General features: G+C 44.8%; 1 protein-coding gene across 2 annotated transcripts in view; it reads right to left on the reverse strand.

The window, feature by feature from the left end:
• dync1h1 (dynein, cytoplasmic 1, heavy chain 1) overlaps positions 1 to 24734 on the reverse strand; it is a 44406-nt gene extending 19672 nt beyond the window's left edge. For both annotated transcript variants that reach the window (XM_051134219.1, XM_051134220.1), the window contains exons 1-42: positions 24386 to 24734; positions 23592 to 23679; positions 22439 to 22612; positions 22104 to 22359; positions 21271 to 21457; positions 20909 to 21180; positions 20601 to 20828; positions 19390 to 20466; positions 17371 to 17550; positions 17137 to 17286; positions 16907 to 17053; positions 16216 to 16356; positions 15961 to 16137; positions 15765 to 15875; positions 15557 to 15676; positions 15237 to 15476; positions 14998 to 15153; positions 13720 to 13833; positions 13530 to 13640; positions 13231 to 13440; positions 12994 to 13140; positions 12744 to 12910; positions 12489 to 12662; positions 9006 to 9171; positions 8663 to 8851; positions 8387 to 8581; positions 7101 to 7383; positions 6895 to 6995; positions 6654 to 6813; positions 6321 to 6561; positions 6045 to 6228; positions 4957 to 5169; positions 4632 to 4870; positions 4393 to 4549; positions 4075 to 4302; positions 2978 to 3208; positions 2753 to 2893; positions 2438 to 2671; positions 1609 to 1815; positions 1395 to 1516; positions 1147 to 1312; positions 886 to 1049 (exon numbers count right to left, since the gene is read on the reverse strand). In XM_051134219.1, the coding sequence (XP_050990176.1) occupies positions 886 to 1049; positions 1147 to 1312; positions 1395 to 1516; positions 1609 to 1815; positions 2438 to 2671; positions 2753 to 2893; positions 2978 to 3208; positions 4075 to 4302; positions 4393 to 4549; positions 4632 to 4870; positions 4957 to 5169; positions 6045 to 6228; positions 6321 to 6561; positions 6654 to 6813; positions 6895 to 6995; positions 7101 to 7383; positions 8387 to 8581; positions 8663 to 8851; positions 9006 to 9171; positions 12489 to 12662; positions 12744 to 12910; positions 12994 to 13140; positions 13231 to 13440; positions 13530 to 13640; positions 13720 to 13833; positions 14998 to 15153; positions 15237 to 15476; positions 15557 to 15676; positions 15765 to 15875; positions 15961 to 16137; positions 16216 to 16356; positions 16907 to 17053; positions 17137 to 17286; positions 17371 to 17550; positions 19390 to 20466; positions 20601 to 20828; positions 20909 to 21180; positions 21271 to 21457; positions 22104 to 22359; positions 22439 to 22612; positions 23592 to 23679; positions 24386 to 24638 (8501 nt within the window). In that variant the 5' untranslated portion in view covers positions 24639 to 24734. The remainder of the gene's footprint in view (positions 1 to 885; positions 1050 to 1146; positions 1313 to 1394; positions 1517 to 1608; positions 1816 to 2437; positions 2672 to 2752; positions 2894 to 2977; positions 3209 to 4074; positions 4303 to 4392; positions 4550 to 4631; positions 4871 to 4956; positions 5170 to 6044; positions 6229 to 6320; positions 6562 to 6653; positions 6814 to 6894; positions 6996 to 7100; positions 7384 to 8386; positions 8582 to 8662; positions 8852 to 9005; positions 9172 to 12488; positions 12663 to 12743; positions 12911 to 12993; positions 13141 to 13230; positions 13441 to 13529; positions 13641 to 13719; positions 13834 to 14997; positions 15154 to 15236; positions 15477 to 15556; positions 15677 to 15764; positions 15876 to 15960; positions 16138 to 16215; positions 16357 to 16906; positions 17054 to 17136; positions 17287 to 17370; positions 17551 to 19389; positions 20467 to 20600; positions 20829 to 20908; positions 21181 to 21270; positions 21458 to 22103; positions 22360 to 22438; positions 22613 to 23591; positions 23680 to 24385) is intronic.
• Positions 24735 to 25702: the final 968 nt, after the last annotated feature.

The raw sequence follows: 25702 nt of genomic DNA on the forward strand, positions 1-25702 counted from the left end.
TTCACAACAATGAACCGCACACTTATGTTTCGGTATGCTTTGAAATGTAACACTGTTAGAAGACAATGTTACCAATTTGTTTCCCATTTTGGAACAAAGTTACAAACTGACCTACAGGTCTGAAAACAGCCTTTAAAGGAGTAGTTCACTTCCAGAATAAAAATGTACAGATAACGTACTCACCCCTTTGTCATCCAAGATTTTCATGTCTTTTTTCCTTTAGTCATAAAGAAATTATGTTTCTTAAGGAAAACACTCCAGATTTTCTCTCCATATAGTGGACATCTATGGTGCCCATGAGTGAAATTCCAAAATGTAGTTTAAATGCAGCTTCAAATGGCTCTAAACGATCCCAGCCGAGTAAGAAGAGTCTTATCTAGCAAAATGATCAGTCATTTTCAAAACAAACTGACAATTTATATACTTTTTAACCTAAAATGCTCATCTTGTTTTTTCTTTGCTATGCGGGTCAATACAGTTAGGGTATGTTGAAAAACTCCATCCAATTTTCTCCTCCAACTTCAGAACCCGATTACACAGTTCATATGCGCATGACAGAGCTAGACAAGACGAGCATTTGAGGATAAAAAGCATATAATTTGTCAATTTGTTTAGAAAATAACCACACGTTTCGCTAGATAAGACCCTTCTTCCTCAGCTGGGATCGTTTAGAGCCTTTTGAAGCTGCATTTAAACTACATTTTGGAAGTTCAAACTCACGGGCACCACTGAAGTCCACTATATGGAGAAAAACCCAGAAATGTTTTCCTCAAGAAACATTTTCTTATCAACTGAAGAAAGACATGAACATCTTGGATGACAAGGGGGTGAGTACATTATCTGTAAATATTTTTGCTCTGGAAGTGAACTTCTCTTTTAACTCACCGGTCCTGGAAGAGTCGCAGTGCTTCGTGAGCCCAGATGCGAATCAGACCCTCCACAGGAAGTGTCTCCAGCGGCCGCAGCGCCTCAAAGATGCCTCTGACCCAGCGGGTCATCTCTCTCGGAGAGTAGATGTAGTGTGGCTGCGTGTCTTGAGTGAATCGCTCCTGTTCAAACACACACACACACAGAGTTCAACCCAAAGCAGTCAAGAATAACATTTCTTCAGCTCGACCGTGGGCACAAAGTCTTTAAAATGCAAACCTGAGACATCGTGTAGAACTCCACCATGGCCGCCGTGAGCGGCTCAGCGAAGGTCCGCAGCGATGGGATGAGTCTGAGCATGGCTCTGTTGAAGGTGCCGTAGATCTGCGTGAGCGAGGCGGGGCCGGGATAGTCCACGTACACCACCGGCACGTGACGCAAAAACCTGCAAACGGTCACACGGGTTAGGTCACAACATCACTGAACACATTAGCCATTATTAGTAGCGATGATGCCAACAGGTGAACCTGTAAGACAGCGGCTTCCTGCCAGGGTCTGTGGGAGGGTTGCAGGCACCGACGAACTGGATCCGCTCGAGCTTCACCCACGTCTGGTCTGAGGTGCGGTAGAAACCGCCGTGCTCCACCATCTGAAAGCAACACATCACGGGTTACGCCGCGCACAAACGCAACAGCAGGAGACGAACACGGCAAGTCGCTCGCTCGTTTGTTCACGACGTACCTGTCTGATGAAGGAAATGACTCGCTGCGTGCCGTACTTGTCCATGTCAGGCAGGTTGATCTCGTCGCAGAACAGCACCAGCCATTTGCCCAGCTGCACGGGAGCCAGAACCACTCCGTTAGGAGTCCTGCGGTACTCGCAGTAATGATCGAACGTCTTCAGCAGCAGCTCTGGGGTCGTAGCGCTGGAGAAGTTCAAACCCACCACCTGGGGAAAAACACATTTTCCATGAACCGTCAAACTACTGATAACTAAAAATCATAACACAGGGCTCTACAGCACAACTGAAAACTACTGCGTGTGCGACTATGAAAAAACATTAAGGAGCATCAGTGCCACTGACTCCATCAGCACGTTTGTGTTTGCGCTGAGAGGAGATTCAAAGGCTTCTGTGTGTTTTTGCAGTGTTGAGTAATGAATCACAGACATATCTCACCAATCCCTTCATAAACAAAGTGTAAATAAGAGATTGATTGTGCAGTGTAGAGAGCTTCATTCATTATAATGGAACTCTGAATGATTTTAAGGAGTTTGAACACAAAATTCCCCTATAAATCACTTTAAGGTGTCAAATATCACCTTGTAACGGAAAGGCTAATTTTTGATCGGATTTTCTGATTATTGATTAGATGGTGCACCTAAAAGTTTGACTGTGCTCCTACATTTTTAAGTTAGGAGCACAAGGGCTTCTAAAACGTAAGCGTAGAGGTCTGTATAATAGAGCTGTGCCAGTCGATTTGCATTAGGAATATTGGATTGGTTTATCTGCAAGACGAAATCCTGGCTCTCCAAATGTAGTTTTCCAAAGTGTCCAGTGAACGTTTCTCACCTCCATGTCTGGCAGGGCTCTCAGGGCGCTGAAGAGGGTCATGGTTTTCCCGGAGCCCGGCGGCCCACAGAGCACCAGAGGCTTGTGTTCAGCCAGCCAGGTGTAGAGAAGAGCTTCGTGACGCACCGTATCCAGAGTGGGCACCACCACGTCCGGCGACGCCACCTTGTGCGTTTCCACCTCGATCTGAGGCACCTTACCCTGCCAGGACTGCCACTCGCCCGTGATGGACACCTGACAGATTACAGAGCAGTGTTAGTGACGCACGCTCACCTCAAACATTCACACTCAAGCAGAGACTCCGTCTGTTCGCACCTCATAGTCGATGATTGGGACGTTCGGCGCAGACGGGAGCGACACGGTGGTGATGCGGCGAATGTATTCACCCAGCTCCGCTCGCATCTTCAGCCTGCTGTCGCCCGAGAAGGACCACAGCACCGCGTAGATGAGATATTTCTGCAGGACACGGTTAAAGATTAGCACGTATCTGTCATTTCTAGCACGTAAACACATGAACCAACTCGTTCACGATTGTCGCACCTGCATGTACTTCTCCAGCTGGTCGATGGGCATGGGGAAATCAGGGTGGTTGTTGTTGTAGAGGGCGACGTTGCGACAGGCCTGATGCAGCATGGAGAAGAGCGAACTCAGCGAGCGCAGTCGCGTGAAGTCCATGATGTGCTCCATCTTTGATGCGTGTTCCAGAGCCTTGATGACCAGACCGGTGGAGGTGAAATACGGCTGCAGAATCGCAGCAGCGTCTCTCTGGATCTGTGGATTAAACACAAGAGGCTCAAAAACTGACAGAGATAATGGAGAAGAACAAACAGAGAGACAATAGAGAAGGACACAAAACTAACAGCACACAGAATGGGATTATTGGTTATTAGGGCCTTGCTGAAACAGTCAGATTCTCCTTTACTCTATCAGTACTTCCAGATCCTTGTTTCAGTGTTAAACTATAACCCTTTAAAGTCTCAAATCTGATCATCAGGATCTTGAGAAGAGCATCCAGAAGCTTTACTTTCACTGCTCCTCAATGGACGAATCAGGGTTTGTACACTGTAAAATGAAATTTCAGGACTTTCAAGGACTTTTCAAGCACTACTCGTTTTGATTTTCCAAGGACTTCAATCAGAAATCTCACTTATCAAACAATGTCTTATCAAATTCTTAAAAAAGATAAATAGGTAAATGAAAACATACTAATAAAATGATACGCGAAGTTCCGATCAAATGATTCATGAACGCACTCTGAAATCCCGATCTAAATCAAATGATTCACAATTCACGCTACGAAGTTCTGATCTGAAGCAAAAGAATTACGAATCCGCTCCAAAATCCCGATCAAATGATTCACGAACCTGCTCCAAAAACCTGATCTGATTGAAAAAGACAAATTCAAGTTCTTCAAGCACTTTAAGCTCCTTGTACGAATCCTGAGAAATGATCTTCCCAAGCCTCCAAAACATCTCACATCTTTTGATTAATGTTTATTTGTTCATCTTTCAATTATCATTGGATTGCACTGCATTTCATGTCTGGATCATTTGAATCTCATATTACCAAGATGTTTTATTGGATACAGAATGAACACTGATATTCACATCATTTTATATCCTTTTGCCTGTCGTTACCTGCAGCATAGGTGAGGCGGCCTCCTCGCCCTCGTCCTCCGTGGCCTTCCTCATGCGCTGAGCCTCATCCTCACCCTCATCCAGCGGGATGCTCCGCAGACGTGCAAGGAAGTTGTTGAAGATCATGTCGGTGCTGAGAACGTCCTCGCTGAACCACACCATCCCGCAGCGAGACACGGTGGCCAGCGTGGCGTATTTCAGGTCCTGCACCTCAAACATGACGCGCACCTGTGTGACGAGAGCAGTCACATCATCATCATCATCATCATCATCATCATCATCACTACAGACTCAGTTGTTAGATCAGCAGGTCCGTACGTTGGGCGGCAGGCTGAGACGCTCTCCGTTGGGAAGAGTCAAGAGTTTGTTGTCGTCCAGCACAGAGTTCAGATTCTCCACCCACTCGGGATCCACGTCACCGTCAAAGATGATCCACTGACGCTTCTGCAGCTCCCCACGAACGTTATCGATGATCCTGAAAAACCCAGCATATGATGAGAAACATCAGAACGAACCTAAAATCACGATCAGAGACGCGATGAAAGACGACGACTCACTTCCTGAGCACGTGCGTGAAGAGCCCGTCGGTCCACTCGCGCGTGTTGGGGTCCAGCGTGCCGTACAGGTGGTCTTTGCTGATGGCTTTGGGGTCGATGATGTGAGCAACGCCCTCCACGCCCTCCAGCCTCTCCAGGGCTTTGAGCAGAACTCTCCAGGCCATGGTCTTACCGCTGCCCGACGGGCCGACCATCATCAGCCCGTGGTTGATCTGCGTGATCTGATAGAGCTGCAGGACCTGAGGAAGACGACAAGCAAACAGGTCAAGACTCACGACCGACCGCTTTCTCAAGCACAAACGTGCTGATACTAAACACGTCTTACCTTCTCCACCCACATGCTGCCCACGTCGTCTCCGTCTCCGTACGTGAGGTACATCTCGGCGCAGACCTTCTTCAGCTCCTCTCGCAGCGCCGTCATCTCTCCTCGCATGTACTGAACGCCCGGAAACACGTCGGACAGCAGACTGAAGAGCAGCGGGATATCCTCGGCCACCAGCTTCGGCACCATGGTCTCACACACGCTTTGGATCAGAATCTGACGGTCGAACACATGAACAGGACAATAAGAGATCATGACAATAACAAGCAATGGGTTTACCCTTTAAACTCACATGACTGTCAACATGACACCAAACAAAGTCTGTTGTCTTTCATTCATCTTCCTGATTTTACTGTGAAAGCTACACATTAATCTTCATAAGCTTTTATCAAAACGATAATAAGATACCAAAATATAAAAGATAAAATGTCACATAAAATAAAGTTCTCTGCTGAAGCACGACTGATTAAGTGTGCTTGAGAAAGACAATTTACTGATCTGCTATATAACACAACATTTCTTCTTCTGAGCCAAAACTCAGTATCTCCTCTTACAGCTTAAAAGCTACAACCACCAAACTCGGGTCAGACCTTCAGACTGGTCTGTAGTTGGTTGCTATATCTTTTCTAACTCATCCAGCTTACGGTTTTCGAAAACCAGACTATCAAAGCCACCTAAAATCCCATAGACTTTCATTGAGGGGGTCAAATCTTATACATAAAGAGCCCTATGGTGCATCTGAGCTATTTATTGCTGTAACAAAGCTTAACAACTCACTACAGCTAAAACCAGCCTAAGCTGAACAGCTGCTTTAGCTGGTCTCCCAGGCTGGTTTTCAAGTAGTTTAAAGTGGTTTTGGCCAATTTTTAGCTGGCCAAGCTGGGAGACCTGTTAAAAGACCAGCCAAGGTTTGTGAAAAGAGCTATAGGAACACATTTTGAAGACTTTACTTATTTTTCCAATCGCTCACTCTCCTGTAATATAGAGGCACGTTTGACTATCAACTCTCATGAAACACCACATTACAGTAGTAAAATGCCTTTAACAGTCTTCAGTTTCAGGCTCGTTCTGCTTCCGTTCGCTCATCTCACCTCCTGCTCTGGAAGGTTCTCAGCGATCTCGTTCTCATCCACGTCCTCGCCGCGCTCGCGCTTCTCTCGTTTGATTTTCTGGATGCGTTCTCGCTTGACGTTTCCGGCGCTGATCAGCACGCTCTTGAGCGCTCGCAGACCAAAGTCGTAGTGAGACTGAGACGACAGCTGCTCGTCACACAACCTGCAACGACAGACCAAAGCGGGGTTACGTTACGACTTCACACACGTACAACAACGAGCAGAACCGGCGTCCTCATCCAGACACGAACGTACTTGAAGAACGGAACGATCTTCTTGGCGAGGATCTCGGCGGTGCGGAATCCCTGCGAGTACAGCATGACCTGAGCGATGAGCTGCCGGTCGGGTTTAGTCATGGCCAAACTCCTGAAGAGCTTCTTGAGGTTATCGGGCAGGTTGGAGCGTCCGGCGTAACCGGGGTTCATGGTGATGAAGATGGCCATCTCAGCACTCACCTTCACCTGTTTGTTCAGCAGCTCTGTGGTGACGGGCACACCTGAACACACGAGAGCAAAGCCACACTGATCACATGACTCACACGGGGGTCGTCATCCACGTCATGGCGTTCTGATCGTTTCGTGCACGTACTGCGGTCTCTGTTGGGGTTGCTGTGTTCTCTCAGCGCCACCTGGATGTACTGAACCTGTTGAGACACGGCAGACAGCATGCGCTCCTCCAGACGGTTGAACTCGTCGAAACAGCCCCACGCGCCCACTTGACACAGACCCACGAAGATGCGGCCCATCGCCTGCAAGACAAGACATGGTGAAACCCCGTGATCAAAGAGCTGTTATTGACCCTGACACACATCCTGTGATGCCAACCGTACCTGGAAGTCAAAGGTCTCGTCGCAGTTGAAGACCAGGACGAAGCGGCCCAGCTGATGACCCAGAGCTTTGACAGACTCGGTCTTTCCCGTTCCAGCAGGACCTACAGAACAAGAACATCCGTCATCACCGCACACTTCACATTCAGCTCACGTGCACACATCTACATGCTCGACTTTAGGAGGAAAGGCCATGTTGACACACTGACCGAAGGGCGATCCTCCCAGACGGGCCTCCAGCGCCTGCGTCATGGTCAGGTAGCAGCGGTCGGTCAGCGGCGTCTGCACCAGCTTCTCCTGCACGCCCAGGTACTCGAAGCCGTAGTTGAACTTGGCGTTGGCCATCTGAATGGAGAGCTGCTGGAGGACGTCGGTCTGCTTGGGGTCGAAGTAGAAGCGCATCTGACTGAGCCACTCGAAGGATTTGGGGTTGTCGATCTTGTTCTTGATCAGAGTTCTGGTCACGTCTCTCTGATGAACCAACTCTGTGATCTATGGAGGAAAAAAAGAAAAGAAAATCACGCATCTTGCAACTCACGGACACATCTACAGCTCCAGATCATCAGACAGCGCTCATGGAAAATACTGATGCTTCACAAACTCGAGCAATTCTATCTTGATTTAACAATGTTAGATATTTACACTTGAAAAAGACAAAAATACTAGGAAATTTTTACACCATGCCTTTTGATTTCAAAATATTCTGCTTTGATTTAACATCTTTTTAAGACCCACAGAAAGCCTGGTATTGCTGTTTTTGCTCATTTCGTGGGGTTAGTGCTCGCTTACGAGTCAAAAACCTACTCTGAAAACTATAAGCAGGACAAGACTCTTTTCTGCACCATGAATGCCAACTCAAACCGCATTAAAGAAGTCCACTTCCAGAACAAAAATGTACAGATCGTTTACTCACCCCCTCGTCCTCCAAGATGTTCATGTTTTTCTTTCTTTTCTCCGTATAGTGGACTTCTATGGTGCCCCGAGTTTGAACTTGCAGCTTCAAAGGGCTCTAAACTATCCCAGCCGATTGTTCATTTTCAAAACAAACAATTTTTAGACTTTTTAACCTCAAATGCTTTCTTTTTTTCCTGGGTCAATACAGTTAGGGTATGTCAAAAAAAAACTTCAAAATCACCCTACATCGCTGTTTTACTTTTTTTTGTAAAAGGTGTTTGATCTTCAATTTGATCGATTTGTTTTGAAAATGACAGATCGTTTCGCTACATAAGACCCTTTTTCCCTCGGCTGGGGTCGTTTAGACTCACTTGAAGCTGCATTTGAACAACATTTTGGAAGTTCAAACTCACGGGCACCATAGAAGTCCACTGTATGGAGAAAAAAACATTTTCCATAAAAAACAATTTCTTTACGACTAAAGAAAGAAAGACACAAATATCTTGCATGACAAAGGGGTGAGTACATTATCTGTACATTTGTGTTCTGGAAGTGAACTAATCCTTTCATCTCCAGATTCACACATTTTTCACGTCCTCACCAGATGCTCCAGCTTCTTCCTGCGCAGCGGCGGCTGCTCCATCAGAACGGTGTCGGCCAGCAGGTTGAGCGTCGCCTCCACGTTGCCCAGCACAGCCTGCATCGGACCCATGTTGTCCCCGCCGTTGATGGTGGTCAGAGCGTTCTCCACGTTCTCAGACCAGTCAATCTGGGTGGACAGAACCACCAGCTGGGCCTGAACGCAGCAGAGACGGAGGTTAAGCATTCGTGTTGACGTGTTGAACAGATGTTGGTTTAGTCTCGGAGGACGGGTTACCTGGTATCGGTCGATCCAGTTGATGTAGGTGCTCAGGTCGATGCCGGTGCCCTTGTTGAAGGCGCCCACCTCCGTGACGGACTCGGCCAGCAGTTTGGCCAGCGTCACCCGCATCTCACGCTCCACCAGCGTCAGCCACTCGTTGATCTTCGGATGCTCCGTGATGGACACTGGTGTTTTATAGAACACCTGAAAACAACAGTCCCAGTGTCACATTCATGAAGACGACTAACATTCATATGAATAATGACACTAATGTCTTTCGTAGATCTGACTTTTCAACCAAACAAACAAACATATAACATGCTGTAGATCCAGACGTCTCTCTCTGGACATGTCGTACCTCCTCTCCCTCTCGGGATGAGATGCCCAGCACCTCCGTGTTGTCCTCGTTCAGCAGGATGCTTGAAACTCCAGCGAACATTTTCTTGAAGTGTTTCTGCAGTTTGGCCACATTCTTACTGTTGCCGATGATCTCCAGCAAATCTTCATCACCAACAAAGTAGAACCTGCGGGAAACAGAAATGATGTTGAGTCTTTAGTGTTTAGACAACCGTGACCGTACGATCGCTGAAATAAAGGCTGCAAATTATTTTACCCGCTAAACAACACAACCAACATTTTCATTACAGCAGTGCAAAAACTGCTAATCTTTCAAAAACTACTGAAATGCACAATTTTGAAAGCGGTTTGTGTTCATTAAATCAGTGGTTAACACATCATATTAAAGGGCTACGAGAAAAGAGAAGACAGACAAACCAACAAGACAAAGACACATCAGAAAACTAGCCAGTTTCCTGGATTTCTGACCAGGATTCGCACAGATTCTGTAAAATGAAATTCCAGGACTTGAGCACTACTTCAAACAGAGATCTCACATATCAAATAATGTCTTTCAAATTCTAAAAACATAAACAGATAAATAAAAACATACTGGTAAAACAAAATGGCAAAAATAAAGTGAAGCACATGGTAACCACAAATTAACCATCTTTTCACTACACCAACCAGTTTAACCATAGTTATGGTATTTGGTATTCATGGTATTTGTATTAAAACTGTGGTTATACAAAAAACAGTTACTACACTTCTACTATTTTAATAAAATACTCTCTGAACTCCCGGACCGATCAAAAGATTTGCGATCTGAAGTCTTGAGCGGAATAAGGATTCACGTGCCATCATTTCAGATCAGGACTCAGAGCGCATCACAAATCACCGCAAAATGATTCACAAACCCGCTCAAGTTCCGATCTGAATCAAATGAAAGATATGCGTTTACGGATGTAAAGCTCCATCACGTGTGTTCAGCTGGAGCTGGCGTTCAGCGGCAATTAATGCACAGAGCCGTAAATTAGAGATGCACGATATTGGATTTTTGCCGATATCCGATATGCCGATATTTTTTCATCTCATTTTGGCCGATACCGATACCGATACCGATATATATCATTTTATTTGGAAAGTTAGTTTTTAACAATAACTTATTCGTTAGGATTAAATAAATAGTAATGCGTGGTTTACATTCAATCCCTTCTTTTTCATCAGTAGACTAGCATTATTTATGATCTGAATTTTGTAAATTAAGTTCACTTTTGCTATGTTATAAGCCGAACTTCAGATGCTTTCACTTTCGAATTCGCAATCTGAATACAACATTTCAAAACGAAAACAGAAAAGTAGAACTAAACTGGGTGACTGTGAGGGTGCTTTGCGGGACATGAACAGGACATAATTCATTGCTACAATTTCTTAATTCGTTCCTATGATTTATTAATTTATTAATTTGTAAAATGAGGGAACGAATTAATATGTAGTATTAATGAATTGTTAATTTATTCCCACGAAATATTTTATTTCCCACCCGCAATTTATCACAGTAAGAGATACGAAAACATGGATTAAAAGTGAATGACAAGAAAATAAACCTAAGAAATTAAAGGGTGAGACGGTGAGGATTTGGGAAAATAAAAATATTAAGTTATGTGGCAATTCGTGACCAACTGGCAAAACAGTACACTTTTTTTGCACAAGAATACCAACATGTTTACCTTCTCTGGTTTAACAAGCGGTCTTTTACCCTACTCGAAAACCAAATCCTCCGTCCGCCATCCGCCAGAATAGTTTCCAGAATAGTCCTGGCTATGCTGACACTACAAATACAAACCAGGCTTTGTACCCGACTCTACTAACAGTGAAATCCTGAATATGCCACGGCTTTGTAACTCTGTAACCCGCGCTGTATGGAGCAGTGCGACCACGTCAAATTTTAACTTGCACATTTAAAAAAAAAAAAAAAAAAAAAAGTGACAGTTTTGATCATTCTAGAGCCCTGCAATACAAAGGCATTCAACATGGAAAGAAAGTAATAGAAATGTAGTCACTAAGTCATGTTTAATTATAATTTCTAATTATTTTATACGGTGCACTGCGCTCTGACAGGGCTGCGGGACACGAACATAATTATTTCCTACAACTTGTTAATTCGTTCCTACGTTTTATTAATTTATTAATTTGTAAAATAAGGGAACGAATTAAAAAGTCGTATTAACGAATTCTTAATTTATTGCCACGAAATCTTTTATTTCCCACACGCAGTTTACCCGCATAAATGATCCGACAACATGGATTAAAAGTAAATGACAAGAAAACAAACCTGCGAAATTAAAGGGTGAGACGGTGATGATTTGTGAAAAGAAACTATAAATATTATTAAGTTTGTGGCAATTCGTGACCAACCGGGAAAACAGGACACACAGCCGCTTATGGCTTTAAATGTATTGGCTCGAACTGCATGAATCCAAAAGTATGGTCGCTACTAACATTTGCCTGCTAACCAATTATTTAACTTATAAAGAATGCTTTGTACCTCACTTGTGTCATATTCACGAAAAATGTTTCATATGAGCAACAGTGTGTTTTGCCGTCGCGCCGCCGAAGAAAGAGAATTCACTGACCGCGCGCCGTAATTACTTTTTATTTTAAATGCAGATCATGTCATGTGCAAACACAGCCATTGGGTTTCAAAATACAACAAAGAGCACCATAAAACCATTTAAATGTGCATTTAGCGATCTAGTGACTGGATATGAAACAGGCAACAGTAAATTATCCCAAATGGAACAACGGCGCGCTTTCTCCTATAGCCGCTGCTGCCACTGCACGTGCTATTGCTATGCATCATTCTGTATGTGTATTCTCAGTTTAAATGCAGCGATACAAAACAGTGAATCTACTCCTCATTCAGTCAAAACTTTGCTTCAAGAATGAGCCACACTGCTGACGTGATCTAATCCCTAGCACACCCTTAGCACATGTGAGTTAACATATTCATCTTATCGGCAAAACATATCGGCATAATTTTTCATATCGGGCCGATGCCGATATTTACATTTGAAGTCATTATCGGCCGATTCCGATATATCAGTCCGATAATATCGTGCATCCCTACCGTAAATCACTGACAAGCTACGCAAAAATCGCACTCATAATCGCAGATGAATCACATTCGATTAGGAGCGCGATTTTGCGTAGCTTGTCAGTGATCTACGGCTCTGTGCATTAATTGCCGCTCCAGCTGATGGAGCTTTACTACTAATCAAAGAACCGGCTTCACTGACTAAGCGCGCCTCACAATCACATGCGATTTATCGTGCAGCCCTATCAGGAATGTTGCTTTTTTCAAGAGTTTTCCAGGCTTCCAATTTCAGAAAATCAAATTCAAGCACTTTACGCACCTCGTACGAACCCTGACTGACACATTTCCATTGGCGCTAATGTTTAACAGACACTGGACGGCTGATATTGTAAAGTCAAAATGTCTGACCTGGGGAAAGACGAACGCTCTCTCTCCAGATATTCTCCCAGTGCTTTCTGGATCTTTCCCAGCAGATCAGCAAGTCTCTCCAGTGACCTCTGAACCCCCTGAATGTTCAGGACGTCCATGACCAGAGGAGACTTGGTCACCTTCTTCATCAGGGCCAGAAACTCCGTGCTGATGCTGTAAAATCAAACGAGACACACGTTCAGGTTCAAAGCCTGCGTTCTTCAGCACATTCGTGTAATGTAATCGGCCGCTGACCTCTGGAAGCGCTGCGTCTCCACCGGAAGCAGGTGTTTGATGTCAGCGCTTCCCGTGAAAATGCCTTCCAGGTAAACCCATCGGCGCTGCACGTCGATCCAGACGTCGAACAGAGCCATGATGCGGTTCAGTTTGTCCTCCCAGCTCAGAGCGTCTTCCTCGAACACCTGACGAGAACAGAGACGTGTAACGGAGGAACTGCCATGACGCATCGTTTCTAACGTATTGTTGCTCTGGTTCTGTTCGGTACCTTGTAGTAGGGTGAGAGTTTCATAGCAGAGACGCTGTTGATGTGCTCCTTGACTTTGTTGAACAGATCGTCCCATCCGCGAATCAGACGACACTTATTCTGATAGTTGACGAGGTCGAGCTCGTACGAGTTCCACACTTCACGAATCTGCAGTGAATAGAAAAGCGTGTGTGAACACACACATCTCTAACACACACACACACACACACACACACAGGTGTGTCACGGTCTGCTGACCTGTTTGAGGAACTCCTCGAGAGCCATCTCTCCCTGCGCCACCAGCAGCACGTCCTTCACCACCATCTCGTTCTTCTGCAGGTCCACGTCCCAGATCTGACCCAGACTCAGCTCCGACAGAACCCAGTTCACATGCAGACGCTTCATCAGCTGCTTCCAGTGACGATCCTTCAGCGCCTCCGACTTCAGCTCGATCACCAGCATGTTCACCTGTAGATCGACACAGATAACGGTTTAAGCGTTTCGCCGGCTCCATCCCGGCGTCCTAAGGGTCACATGTTAGGAGGGGACCGGCTCACCTTCATGTATCCTTTGAGCAGTCTCTGCACGTACTCGTAGGATGCGTACTGCCGCAGACGAGCGGGGAAGTTCTTCAGCTGGTTGAGGAGAGCGTCCAAACTCTGGCGCAGCTGTACAGAAAAAGAACACGGACTCAGTGAAACCGACGCTCGGGTGCGAGTCACAAGAGACGGCAGGTGCGTCGCTCACCTTACGCGGCTGCACGGACACCCACGGCTGCTCCTTCATCTGATCGATCTGCTCCCAGACCTTCGACAGCTCCGACCAAACGCCCTTCAGATCCTGCAGCTCCTCCAGAGCCACCTGACGAACACCACAAACATGACATTAACAAGAGCGATACGAGCAGAACAGGGTCATCAATGGAAAGTCTGATCTCAAAATGATACGTGATATTAAATATTAAACTAATTAAACCCAGTGTGTTTTCATGCATTGGTCAGTTTTGAAGTCCATTTTGCTCCCCTATCACATCATCATTCAGACTAGTGGAAAGACAACACCCAAAATACACATTTAAATTTTACTGCACTTAAGCTATTTGTGTGTTGTGAGTTTTTTCCTCTTACAAACACCAAACGAGACAGTTTTATTATTCTCTATATTCTGAAGATTTGTGCATAGTTCATTCACACTGACTTACACGACATTTACTCCTAAAAACTTGGTGACTTTGTGTGTTTTTGGTCTGCTGACAGTATTTCCTGACTTGAGTAATAAACGATCAACGATTTGTGCTCCACGCTCCAAAGTTTCGATCTAAATCAAATGATTCATGATATGCGTAGTTCCAAAGCCAAATCCGAAGTCCCAATCTAAATCAAATCATTAGCGATACGCAATCTGAAGTCCCAAACTGAATCGAATGATCTGCGATCTGATTGGAGCGCTTCGAAACATCACTACGTGCTTTTTAAAATTGTTACAAGCAATGTCAAAATTCAAAAAGAAGAGTGGTTCCAGTGTAAATGACTCACTCAACTGATTCAGTTCCATCTGTTCCTTTTTTTTGCCTCTTCAGTCATGTTTACATGACACTGTCAACACTACTACTGGCTTAGCTCACTACTTTTATTCAGGTTTTTTTGTGTTTATTTTTTTTAATAGTTTTATTAACTGAAATAAGTAGAAAAAAGTATTTTGTTTTTTGAATTGTGTGAAAAGATAATAAAGATATATTAAAAATGTGAAATTTCATAGATACGTTTTGGTACTGTGTACTGTTTTGAACTGAATGTACTGTGATTAATCAAATGGGAAAAGTATGTTGATATCTATTCGCTAGGGTTATCGTGAAATGCCTGTAAATAACAAAACTTTAACAGCATGGATAGATTTTGATGAATTCTGTGATTGTTAGTGGGTTTGTGTCTCTTTAAAACACTCATTCCACTTGATAAAATGCAACAAGGCCGTTTGATATCATCATGTTCACTTCTGAAGCACAGAACGTCAGTAGTGACGCACCTGCACTCGTTCCTCACTGCTGCTCAGCAGACCCGTGTCCGTCAGCTCCAGCGCCTCTTTGGCCTTCGCACACTTCTCTCTGTCATCCTTCAGACGGCCGAATTTGCCCTCGTAGATGGTGAGCGACTGCAGCGCCTCCTCTGGACGCAGGCTTCCCTACAGCGACAACAAGCAGACAAACACTGAAACGGACCCGAAAACGAGAGTCGTCCGCTCTCGGAGCGTTTCCAGACACCTACCGCTACGGGTTTGGTCTTCTCCCAGTCGGACAGCAGATCCGTGGTGCGGTTCTCCACGGCGCGGTCCTCCTGCACGATCTTCATCTGTAGGTTGGCCACCTGCTGCTGAATGGCCGTGTCTTTGCGTTTCATGATGTCGCTGAAGGCGCCCCACTCGCCCTCGATGTTATCGATGTACAGCCAGGACGGCGGGAACTGGAAGCGCTGCTTCTCCAGCAGACGTTGGCCGTTGCGGAACAGCTGCGCGGGACGAGAGACTTTAGTAACTTTTCCTCCACAGAATCGTGTTTAAGACTCAGAACGAGGTAGACTGTACTCACATCCACTTGCTTCTCAAACTGTTTGATCTTGCGTTTGAGCGCCTGCACGTACGTGATGAAGGTCACCGCGTCGGAGGTGCTCGCCGTGTCCACCGAATGCTGCTCCAGCTCTTGACGAGACTGGAAGACGATCACAGAACAGATCAGACACGTTCACATTCACTCGAGCAAACAAACACAACACGTCCCATCAGAGCTCGACGCTCACCTTGGAGATCTGCGAGTGGAAGTCCTGCATGTTGTTGCCCAACATCTGTCCAAACTTACTGAGCACCTCCTTATGCCACGAGTCGTACTTCAGATTCACCTTGGATTGAACCTAAACGGCACGTTAAGACACAGTTCAGCGCGATCGTTCGCAAAGACAAACCTCATGACTGAACCGCGAACCGTTTCCTCCTCACCTTGCCGTAGTCTATGACGACCGGTCCGAACTCCTTCCTGGTTTCTGCGTTGTCAAACGTGCCTCGAGCTTTGCGGATCTGCACGAGCAGCGCCTGCCACTTGTTGAGATCTTCTCCCAGACGGTTATAGATGTTCTCGGGCTGCATGTCCCACAGACACTGGTACTGGAGCCACACCTGAAAGACCAACCGCAGTCAATCCGGCCGCTCGCGTCTGAATACGGTTCGCTCGCTCGCTCAAAAGGAAGACGTTACCTTGACGTACTGCTCCACTTCTGAGACGATCTCCTTCACAGCATTGTAAGCTTCTTCCAGCGCAGACGGACCATCAGGCATTCTGGTCAGAGCGTTCCTGTAGAACTTCTCCTCTTCTGATAACTCGTAGTGAACACCAACCTGCGTGAAGAGCAAACGTTAATAAGAGGACCTTTATAAATAACCAGACTCAGGGTTCGTACAGATACTGTAAAATGAGCACTACTTTTTTGCTTTTCAAGGACTTCAATCAGAGATCTCACTTATCAATGTCTTCTTTCAAATTAAAACCACGGTTCATTTTCTTTTTTTTTTTTTTTTTTTTTTTAATATTTTAAGGGATTTATATTTGCATACACTTTTTCATTTTTGTTTTCTTTTTATAACTTTTTATAACTGCCTTAATAGATACACTCTACTGGTCAGTTAAAAAAAAAAATAAAAAATAAAAAATAATTAAAAAAAAAAAAAAAAAAAAATCAGAAAAAAATAATTGTGAAACCACTCCGCAAGCCTGATCTGAAACAAATGATATTAAAAGATATATAAAAAATTGAACACTTATTTGTTTACCAGCAAGGTTAGGAACAACTCGAGATAGAGTTGATAATGACAAAATGATCATTTTTGGATGAACACTGAAGAAGCTGAAAACTGAAGATGAATGCAGAGCAAACACTAACACACAGACCTGATATCTCTGACTCTGGATTCTGGGTAGAGACAGAATGACCATCTTCCAAGCAAACATCTCCTGGTAAAGTCTGTAGCGGCAGTCTTCGATCGGCGGGTTCAGATAGATCACCTGGTTTGTGATCCTCAATTCATGGATGACGTTCTGTTTGGACGAAGAAAACAGTTCGGCATGAAGTTATGAATCATCGACACAGACAGCCTCAAAACTACGCGACGAAGTCTTGCCTTAATTTTCGGTTCTCCTCCGGGCTTGTGACTGACTTGAGGCGCCTCGGTGTCCATGTCCACATCAGCCTTGTCCTCCATCTGTCCCCTGAGAACCTGCGTCCAGGCTTTGAGACCCGCCTGCAGTCGCACTCCGAGGATGCGCTCGATCTGCGGAGGAAACGCGATCACGTTTGAGCAAATACGACTCTACGGACAGACGCGTCTTCCCTGCTTCCGTCCAGCTGAACTCACCTCGATGTCCAGTTTATTGACCCAGATGGGCAGGTTGGAGTATGAGTGCAGGTTCAGGTCGTCCACAGCCTTCTGGATGCGGTTGAGGATCTCAGTGAACATCTTGTGCTCGTACATGCAGGTTTCAAGCGAGCGAACCTCCAGATCAATCTTCTCCTCGATCAGAAGCAGATCATCCACCTACGAGTGAAATTACACACAAATCAACATGACAATCACTTTTCTTTTTCCATTCTGACTGTGAACACTATATATCTACAGCACCAACAGAATTATGGACACACAACTGAATTGATTTTAGACTTCAATCAGGAACTCTGTTTTAACCAGTTACCCATAAACACTCTGGTCCTAAACACTACAAAGTGAATCAAATAATGACAAAAATGTTGTAGACTGGTGAAATAGCTCTTATTTAAGAACATTCTTCAAAAGAGCCTAATTATAAAATCAGGATTACACAAAAAGTATCCATATTAATATGCAATTCAATCGTAGATTATAAAATGAAAGCCTAACTTCAAATTGACGCTTTGGTTTTGATTTTTCAGTGATCTTTCTCAACACTGCAATAAAATGCTCATCTTATTAAGTATTTTTGTCTTGTTTCTAGTCAAAATATTAAAAAAAAAAAAAAAATGACAAGACATTTACAAAGGAAAAAACTAAATGAAGTGCATTTTGCTTAAAACAAAGTACCTTACTTACCCCATTGCCAGACAGTTTTGCTCATTTTAAGCAAAATGCACTTACTTTAGTTTTATTTTCCTTGGAAACAAGACTACATGTCTTACCAGGGTTCGACAGATGCTGTGAAAAGAATTTTCAGGACTTTCAAGGACTTTTCAAGCACTACTTTTTTGATGTTCAAGGATTCAATCAGAGATTTCACTTATCAAACAATGTCTTCCATTTCCAATACAAAAAAAAAAAAAAACACAAATATATACTAATAAAATATTTCCTTAAGGAATTTTATATGTATACTGTCTTTTTTTTTTAAACTGTACTGCATTAACAGTTTGATGGTTTCTACTGTTTAAGGAAAAAAAAAAAAAAACGCTCCGAAACCCTGATCTGAATCAAATGATTTGTGATCCTCACTCCGAAGTTCCAATCTAAATCGAATAATTCACGATCCACACTCTGAAGTCCTGATTTGATTTAAAAAAATAAGATTTGAATCATTCAATTTGCTAAATGATTCACAAACCGGTTCCAATCTAAATCAAATGATTTGCAATATGTGCTTCAAAGTGCTGACCTGAATCAAATGATTCGTGATATGCAGTCTAAAGTCCTGAAACATGACTCACGATACGCGACGCAATGATTTAACTGATTCGGAGATTCGAAAAACTTTGTTTCACTCATCACATGCTTTACAAAATCATTACAAGTGATGTTGATATTCGAAAATGAATGGCTTTTTTAATTTGATCTGGTTTTTGCTAGTGAATCGCTTAAAATTAATGATCGAAGTCACGAGTTTGAATCAGTTGGAGCGGTTCCAGCATTAAATGACCCAACTGATTTGGTTCATCTGTTCCTCATTTTGCATCTTCAGTCCAGTTTACTTGACACTATCAGTACTACTATTTGCTTAGCTCGATTGTTTTCTGACATTAACCAAAATAAGCAAAAAAAAAAAAAAAAAAAAAAAAAAAGTAAATGTTTTTTTGAATAGCATGAATTTTGCATGAAAGATATGCACTTATTGACAAAATTCGACACTTCAAGCACTTTTCAAGCACCTCTTCAGGAATATTGCTATTTTCACGGGTTTTCCAGGCATTAAATTTAAAAAAAGTCAAATAAAAGCCCATCTTATGTCATTTTGCTTATCTAGTAAATGCACTGTAATTTAAGAATTTGTAGATATTTTGACTAGAAACAAGACAAAAACACTAAGAAAGATAAGTTTTTTGCAGTAAAGTTTTCTGATCAAGTGATAAAGAATGAGTGTGTGTCCAATCCTCTGATTGGTACTCTAGTTTCACTGGTTTTGGGTTAGCCAACCTTTTCTTGGAAGTTGAAGACGGTTTCTGCCAGACGCTGGACGTACGGGTCGAGTTTGTAGGACTCCCAGACCAGAGAGATGCCCTCGGTGATGAGCGCCTGCACCTCCTTCTTCAGGCCGGCCACGAGCAGCGAGATGGACGTCCTCTCCTCCACTTTCTCGCAGGTGCGCTCGTAGGTGCGGACGCTCTCGATGAGCGAGATGGCGAAGGGATACAGCTGATTGGCCTGATGGGCTTTGTTGACGATGGCCAGCGGCACGCGGAAGCTCAGCCACTTCAGGTTGCGCACCTCCTTGGAGAGCGTGATGATCTCGGGCAGGAAGTTGACCTTGAGCTTCAGCACGGTGCCGGTGCGTCCGCGGGCGCGCGTGTTATCGATGGTGAAGATGCGGCCGGACACGCCCAGGTTGCGCTGCTGCACCTTTCGAGCCCAGTCATCGAAGATCTCCTGCGTGTTGAGCTTGGCGCGGAAGCTGTCGCCGTCCTGCTTGAGCTTCAGTCCCTCCACGTGGTTCTCCCAGCCCTTCCCGAGAACGTCCTCCACGCGCTTCATGTAGGCCGTCAGCTGCCGATCGATCTGCTTGGCCCAGATGATGGAGCCGGAGATCGGAGGAAGGTCTCGCACGTGGCTCATCTTGCACGACTGGCTCTGAGGGTACTGCACCTTGAACTTGTCGTGCAGAGCCTCGATGTCGTCTTTGACGCGCTGGATGAGCTGCGTCTGGTACTCTCGGATGGCTCCGCGGATGTGCGGCCGCACGAACAGGGCGTTGAAGCGAGAGAAGATGCGGAACATCTCGTTGGCGTTCTTGGCGGTGCCCAGCTGGTCGCGCAGGCGTGCCGTGATGCGCGTCTCCACGCGGTCGATGCGCTCGTCGTAGCGCTTCATGGCCGCTTCCCAGGCCTCCATTCCCTCCTTCGAGACGTCCAGTCCGTCCACTTCCTTCACGTTTTCGTAGGCCAGATTGACTTCCTCGATGGCGTTGACGTCTGCGGCGTCGAAGAGCACCTCAGCCACCTTCATATCGTCGGGCTCGGCCGTCTTTCCCTGAGCGTGCTGGGGGACGGCAGACACCTGGGGACAGTCAAAACCTTTTAGCTCACATTAATAGCTTCACAATGGTAAAAACAAAATTCTACAAATATCACCTCGTAATGGCAAGGCTAATTTTTGATCTGACAGATCAAACTTTCACTTTAGATTCATACCTGAGGTCTCAGCACGCGAACGATGACGGCTCTCAGCTGCTCGTGTTGTCGTCTGAAGCGCCGCATGTGGTCCAAGCGGGCCTGGAGCTTACGGTGGGCCGGACTGAGACGCCACACCATCTTCAGGTTCTCCTCCCTCTTCCTCTTCACGATGTCCCTCAGGAGCACCTGCAGCTTCTCGTACTCGTCCTCCCACGTCTGGAAGACTTCGAAACACGCCACCATCACCTGTGGAGGAAGGAGAGCGTGAGTCGTGACCTGCACGTGCGTCACCGCGGGATGAGCGAGCGCCGTAAGATCAGCGATACCTTCTCGAACTCCTCGTACGCCACGTGCATGAGCTTGCGAGTGCCCAGGACTTTGAGCAGCTGAGAGCTCAGGTCTCTGGAAATGGCCTCCACCAGACGCAGCGCGCGCTGAATGGGGTATTTGGTGTTTCGGATCTTGCGAAGGTGAGTGAAAATGGCCACCAGCGCTTGGCGGATCTTGTCGAGTTCGGTGGCCGACAGGAGGTCGTTGAGGGGAAAGTCCTTCATCAGAGGGTTGTAGTCATTCACCGTCTCCACGGCCTGCTTCAAGCCTGAGAGAAACACAAAACCGTTCACAAACATCAGAAACACGGACCATCGTGGAATAACAGCATGAGACGATTCACGAGCGGACGCGTCACCTGTGTCGGTGTCGAAGCTGACCGTGGCGTGGAAGCGTTTGCCGTGTTTGAGGATGTCCAGCGTGAGCAGCACCTCCGGACTCTCCCTCTTCTCCTGAATGCGGTTGAGGGCGCGCTCCAGGTTCAGCCAGAAGCTGATCTCCTGCAGGGCCGTTCCAGACGCCGGGTCTCGGTCCAGTTTAGTCACCTGAAAGAAACGGAAGCGCAAACCTGAAATCCTGCGGCTGTCGTGATAAGCTAATCATCAGGGCTATGAATGGAACAATTTACTGAACCTTTAAACAAAATCAAAATGAAAATAGAAATAAAAAAATACATATGTGACCCTGGACCACAAAACCGGTATATAGGGCCATATGACTTCCGTGACGTGGAAAACGTGGACGGCAGGAATACATTACAATTGTTCAGAAGAATGTAACCTTATTTAATTATTAATATCTTAATTAGAAGATAAATTACATTAATGCTGTATGCCTATATTTTATAACCGGAAAAATGCAAATACACAAACATTTCACAAGGCTATTGTAGGAATAACTGAAACTTGTTTTTATGCATTTAAATAATTATACGTGCTAGAACACAGAATTTGGTAACGATAAAACATAATTAATTTTTGGATTAGTAATATGCATTGCTAAGAGCTTCAATTGAACAACTTGAAATTTCAGATTTTCTCAATATTTTGATTTTTTTTGCACCCTCAGAATGTCCTCACACATTTGCCACACATATATGCTGAATCATCATCATCATCATACGGTGAGGTATTCGCTGATCATCATCGCTATTTTTAATTGTTATGATTAACATAGCAGCGAGTCTCAAACCTTCTGTATTTCCCGGATCCAGCGGTTGACCCCAGACTGCAGCTGGTTCAGGAAGCTCGGATCCTCCACTTTATCACCGAAGTCCGTGACTTTGGGCTTCTCTCCGCGCTCGTAGAACTGCTTGGCCACGTTGGTGATGATGGGGTGGATGAGCAGACTGATCTCGGGGATCTCGATGTTCTGCTGCAGGTGCAGTAAACCCATCTCCAGCTCTGCGATCTTCTTCTCCACCGAAGGGGCCATTTTATCTCCATCCCTGAGCGGAAACAATGACGTGTTGATTTTGTGTGATAACGAGACGCAATACGCTCTCCGAAGCTCAGAGCTGACGTTACCTGTCGGCTTTGCCAGACTCTCGGATGTAGGACTTGAAGTACGGAGCCACGGCATTGCTGATGAACGAATGCAGCGTCTCGTACGGAGAATCTTCACTCAGAGTCAGAACTCGCACCTGAGTCGAGATGGGTTTGTCTGCGTCGATCACTCCTGTCCGCTTGATCAGGGCCAGGCTGAAAAAAAAAAAAATCATGCATTTCTAATCAGAAAACCACAAAACCCAAACATACATCAGAGCCAAGGATTAGTCCACTTCCAGAACAAAAATTTACAGATAATGTACTCACCCCTTTCTCATTCAAGATGTTCATGTCTTTCTTCAGTTGTAAAGAAATTGTTTCTTGAGGAAAACATTCCAGAATTCCTCTCCATATAGTGGATTTCAATGGTGCCCGCAAGTTTGAACTTCTAAACTGCAGCTTCAAATGGCTCTAAACGATCCCATCCGAGGAAGAAGGGTCTTATTTAACGAAACGATCGTCATTTTCAAAACAAATTAATTTATATACTTTTTAACCTCAAATGCTCATCTTGTCTCTTATCTGCGATGCGCATGCGTAGTCTGTGTGTTCCGGGTCAATACAGTTAGGGAATGTCGAAAATCTCCCGTCTCGTTTTCTTCTCCAATGTCAAAATCGTTCTATATCGCTGTTTTACCTTTTTTTGTAAAGGGTTTTTGATTTTCATTGCATGTTCACTTTGTAAACACTGGGTCGGTACTTCTGCAAGACAATTTTGAAGTTGGGGAACAAAACGAGACTGGAGTTTTTAGACGTACCCTAACTGTATTGACCGTACTGAGTTCACGCAGCGCTAGACAAGACGAGCGTTTGAGGTTAAAAAGTACATACATTTTCAATTAGTTTTGAAAATGACTGACCGTTTCGCTAGATAAGACCCTTCTTCCTCAGCTGGGATCGTTTAGAGCCTTTGAAGCCGCATTGAAACTGTATTTTGGAAGTTTAAACTTGGGGGCACCATAGAAGTCCACTATACACACATAATTTATTATCGACTGAAGAAAAAAAAAAAAAAAAAAAAAAAAAAAAAAAAAAAAAAAAAGAACATCTTGGTTGACAAGGGGGCGAGTACATCACCTGTAAATTATTGTTCTGGTAGTGAAGTTCTCGTTTAATGAGCTCAGCTCGTTACCTGTTTGATTTGAGCCCGTAATGGATGTCGATGCTGACACTGTAGGAAATGCACTCGCGCTCCTCCTCACCTTCATCACCAACATCCTCTGCGGATCAACAACAAGCGTCCCGTTACAAACAAACAACCTTTTGTGATTCATCAGCTCTTTATCTGAACATTCAACACATCATCTGAGGTGAATCCAACAGAAGAAAATAAACGGAGCATGTGACGGTGACAGCAGCCAAATAAATACAGTCAGTATCTGGTGTTCGTGTGGTATCGCCTGGAGTCAGAACACAAACACAACAGTTAAAACAAGAACACATTCACGCTGAAAACAGCCCAGAGCATCGTTGTGTCTCATTCAGAGCGCGTCGTTGTCATAACAGTAAGAATAAATCACTGTAACGGTTTGTAATGCACAGGGTTTGTATCCGCAGGCCGACGGCGTCGATCGTGATGTCACTGATCTGCAGTGCAGCAAACACGCCCTGAACGCGCTTCGATCATTTATTATTGACATTTACCACAGAGTCAAACAGCCTGACCGTCTCTACACAACACCGTTTCAGAAATTAACACAATGGCGAACTGTAATGTTGACATTTGACAGCTGCGACTCAAACAGGGCGGGGCTACACAAACCCGGCTACAATGATAGACAATAAACCATAATCACATGGATGACAATCACAGCACAACCGCACCCACACGCTGACATGTATGTAATCCCGAGCTTAATCATACATGTGAACGGCTTTAACCCCTCATGTGCGTTTAACGGATGATCGTGTCGTGCGACTTTTAACCTTTCAGCGCGCTCCGCTCCACCAGAATCGAGTGGATCTGAGGATCTGAGAGGAACTTTCTCATCTGCTCGAGCGCGCTTTTCTCCTCCAGCGCGCTCTCGAGAGAAGCGGGCGCGTCGCCGCCATCTTCCAGCAGCAGCGGCACGAGCTTGCGGATGTGTTTCTGCAGAACCGACGGGTCCGCCACCGTCTGCACGGCGGCAGAAACCTCCATCCCGCCGCCGCCGTCCTCTCCTCCGCCACCGTCAGACATTTCCCGACGCAATTGAACGCAAAAAACCGATGATTGAGCTGTGAGAGAGATCGCGCTGTATCACGGACTCTGACACATCACCGGAATGACCAGCGCCCCGCTCGTCGGCAAACTTTATTGTTTCGCGGAAGTCTGTGATATGTAGTTTTTCCACCAGCGGAGCGAATGAGCGAACGCGACAGGAGAACTACAAATCCCAGACGAGCGTCACACGCGCTCGCGTCAGCGCGTCTCTGCTGCAACGATGCGTTTAACACACCCAATTACATGACATGCAAGACAAAATAAAATGAATAAACATTACATACGGAAATAATGTTTTATAGGTCTCAATAATAATATTAGTCTTGATGAACTGATGGGTTAACACGTGCTTTTACTGACAGAATGATCCTTTGGAAGTGGCAGACTGACTGAAAATCATTGTTTTTGAGAGGCAAAGACAGAAACATTTTATTGAACATTATCACATAGGTTTGCTAGCATATCGTTTGCTTTCTAAACCATAGTTCTTACTGACTTGTACCTTCACTAAACCTGAACAATAACTCATATTAACTGTTTTTTTTTTTCTTTTTTATTATTATTATGCCACACATCAGAACAATACAATGAGAAACATTGTGATGCAAAGGAAAAATAGAAAAAGATGAAATTGCCAGGACAGTAACAAAATAGAACAGGAAAGGGGGAAAAAACACAGTTGGGCGTCACTCTGTACAACAGTATACCTGTTTACAATATTATGAGCTCTAATAGCCTTTTTACCTGTGCAGTTACACAGGACCTTACAACACAGCTTCAAATCATTTATAAAGTGACAAAAGACTGGTTTGGAGCCTGACCATTTCATTTTGTGAATATGAAACTTCCCCATTAAAATTAACAGTTGTATGAAATATGCATGATCTTTTTTCTAATCCATGATCGTTGAAGTATACTCAACTGCAGAGAAATGTCCAATTCTTTCTTAATATAAAGCTCCACATCAATCCAAAACAGAACTTTTCACCTTTACAAAAATCAGTAATCCATGTCTAATTTAAAGCGTTCGTTCCAGCATG

Source organism: Labeo rohita, chromosome 17 (genome assembly GCF_022985175.1).
Source record: "Labeo rohita strain BAU-BD-2019 chromosome 17, IGBB_LRoh.1.0, whole genome shotgun sequence".
Lineage (NCBI taxonomy): Eukaryota > Metazoa > Chordata > Actinopteri > Cypriniformes > Cyprinidae > Labeo > Labeo rohita.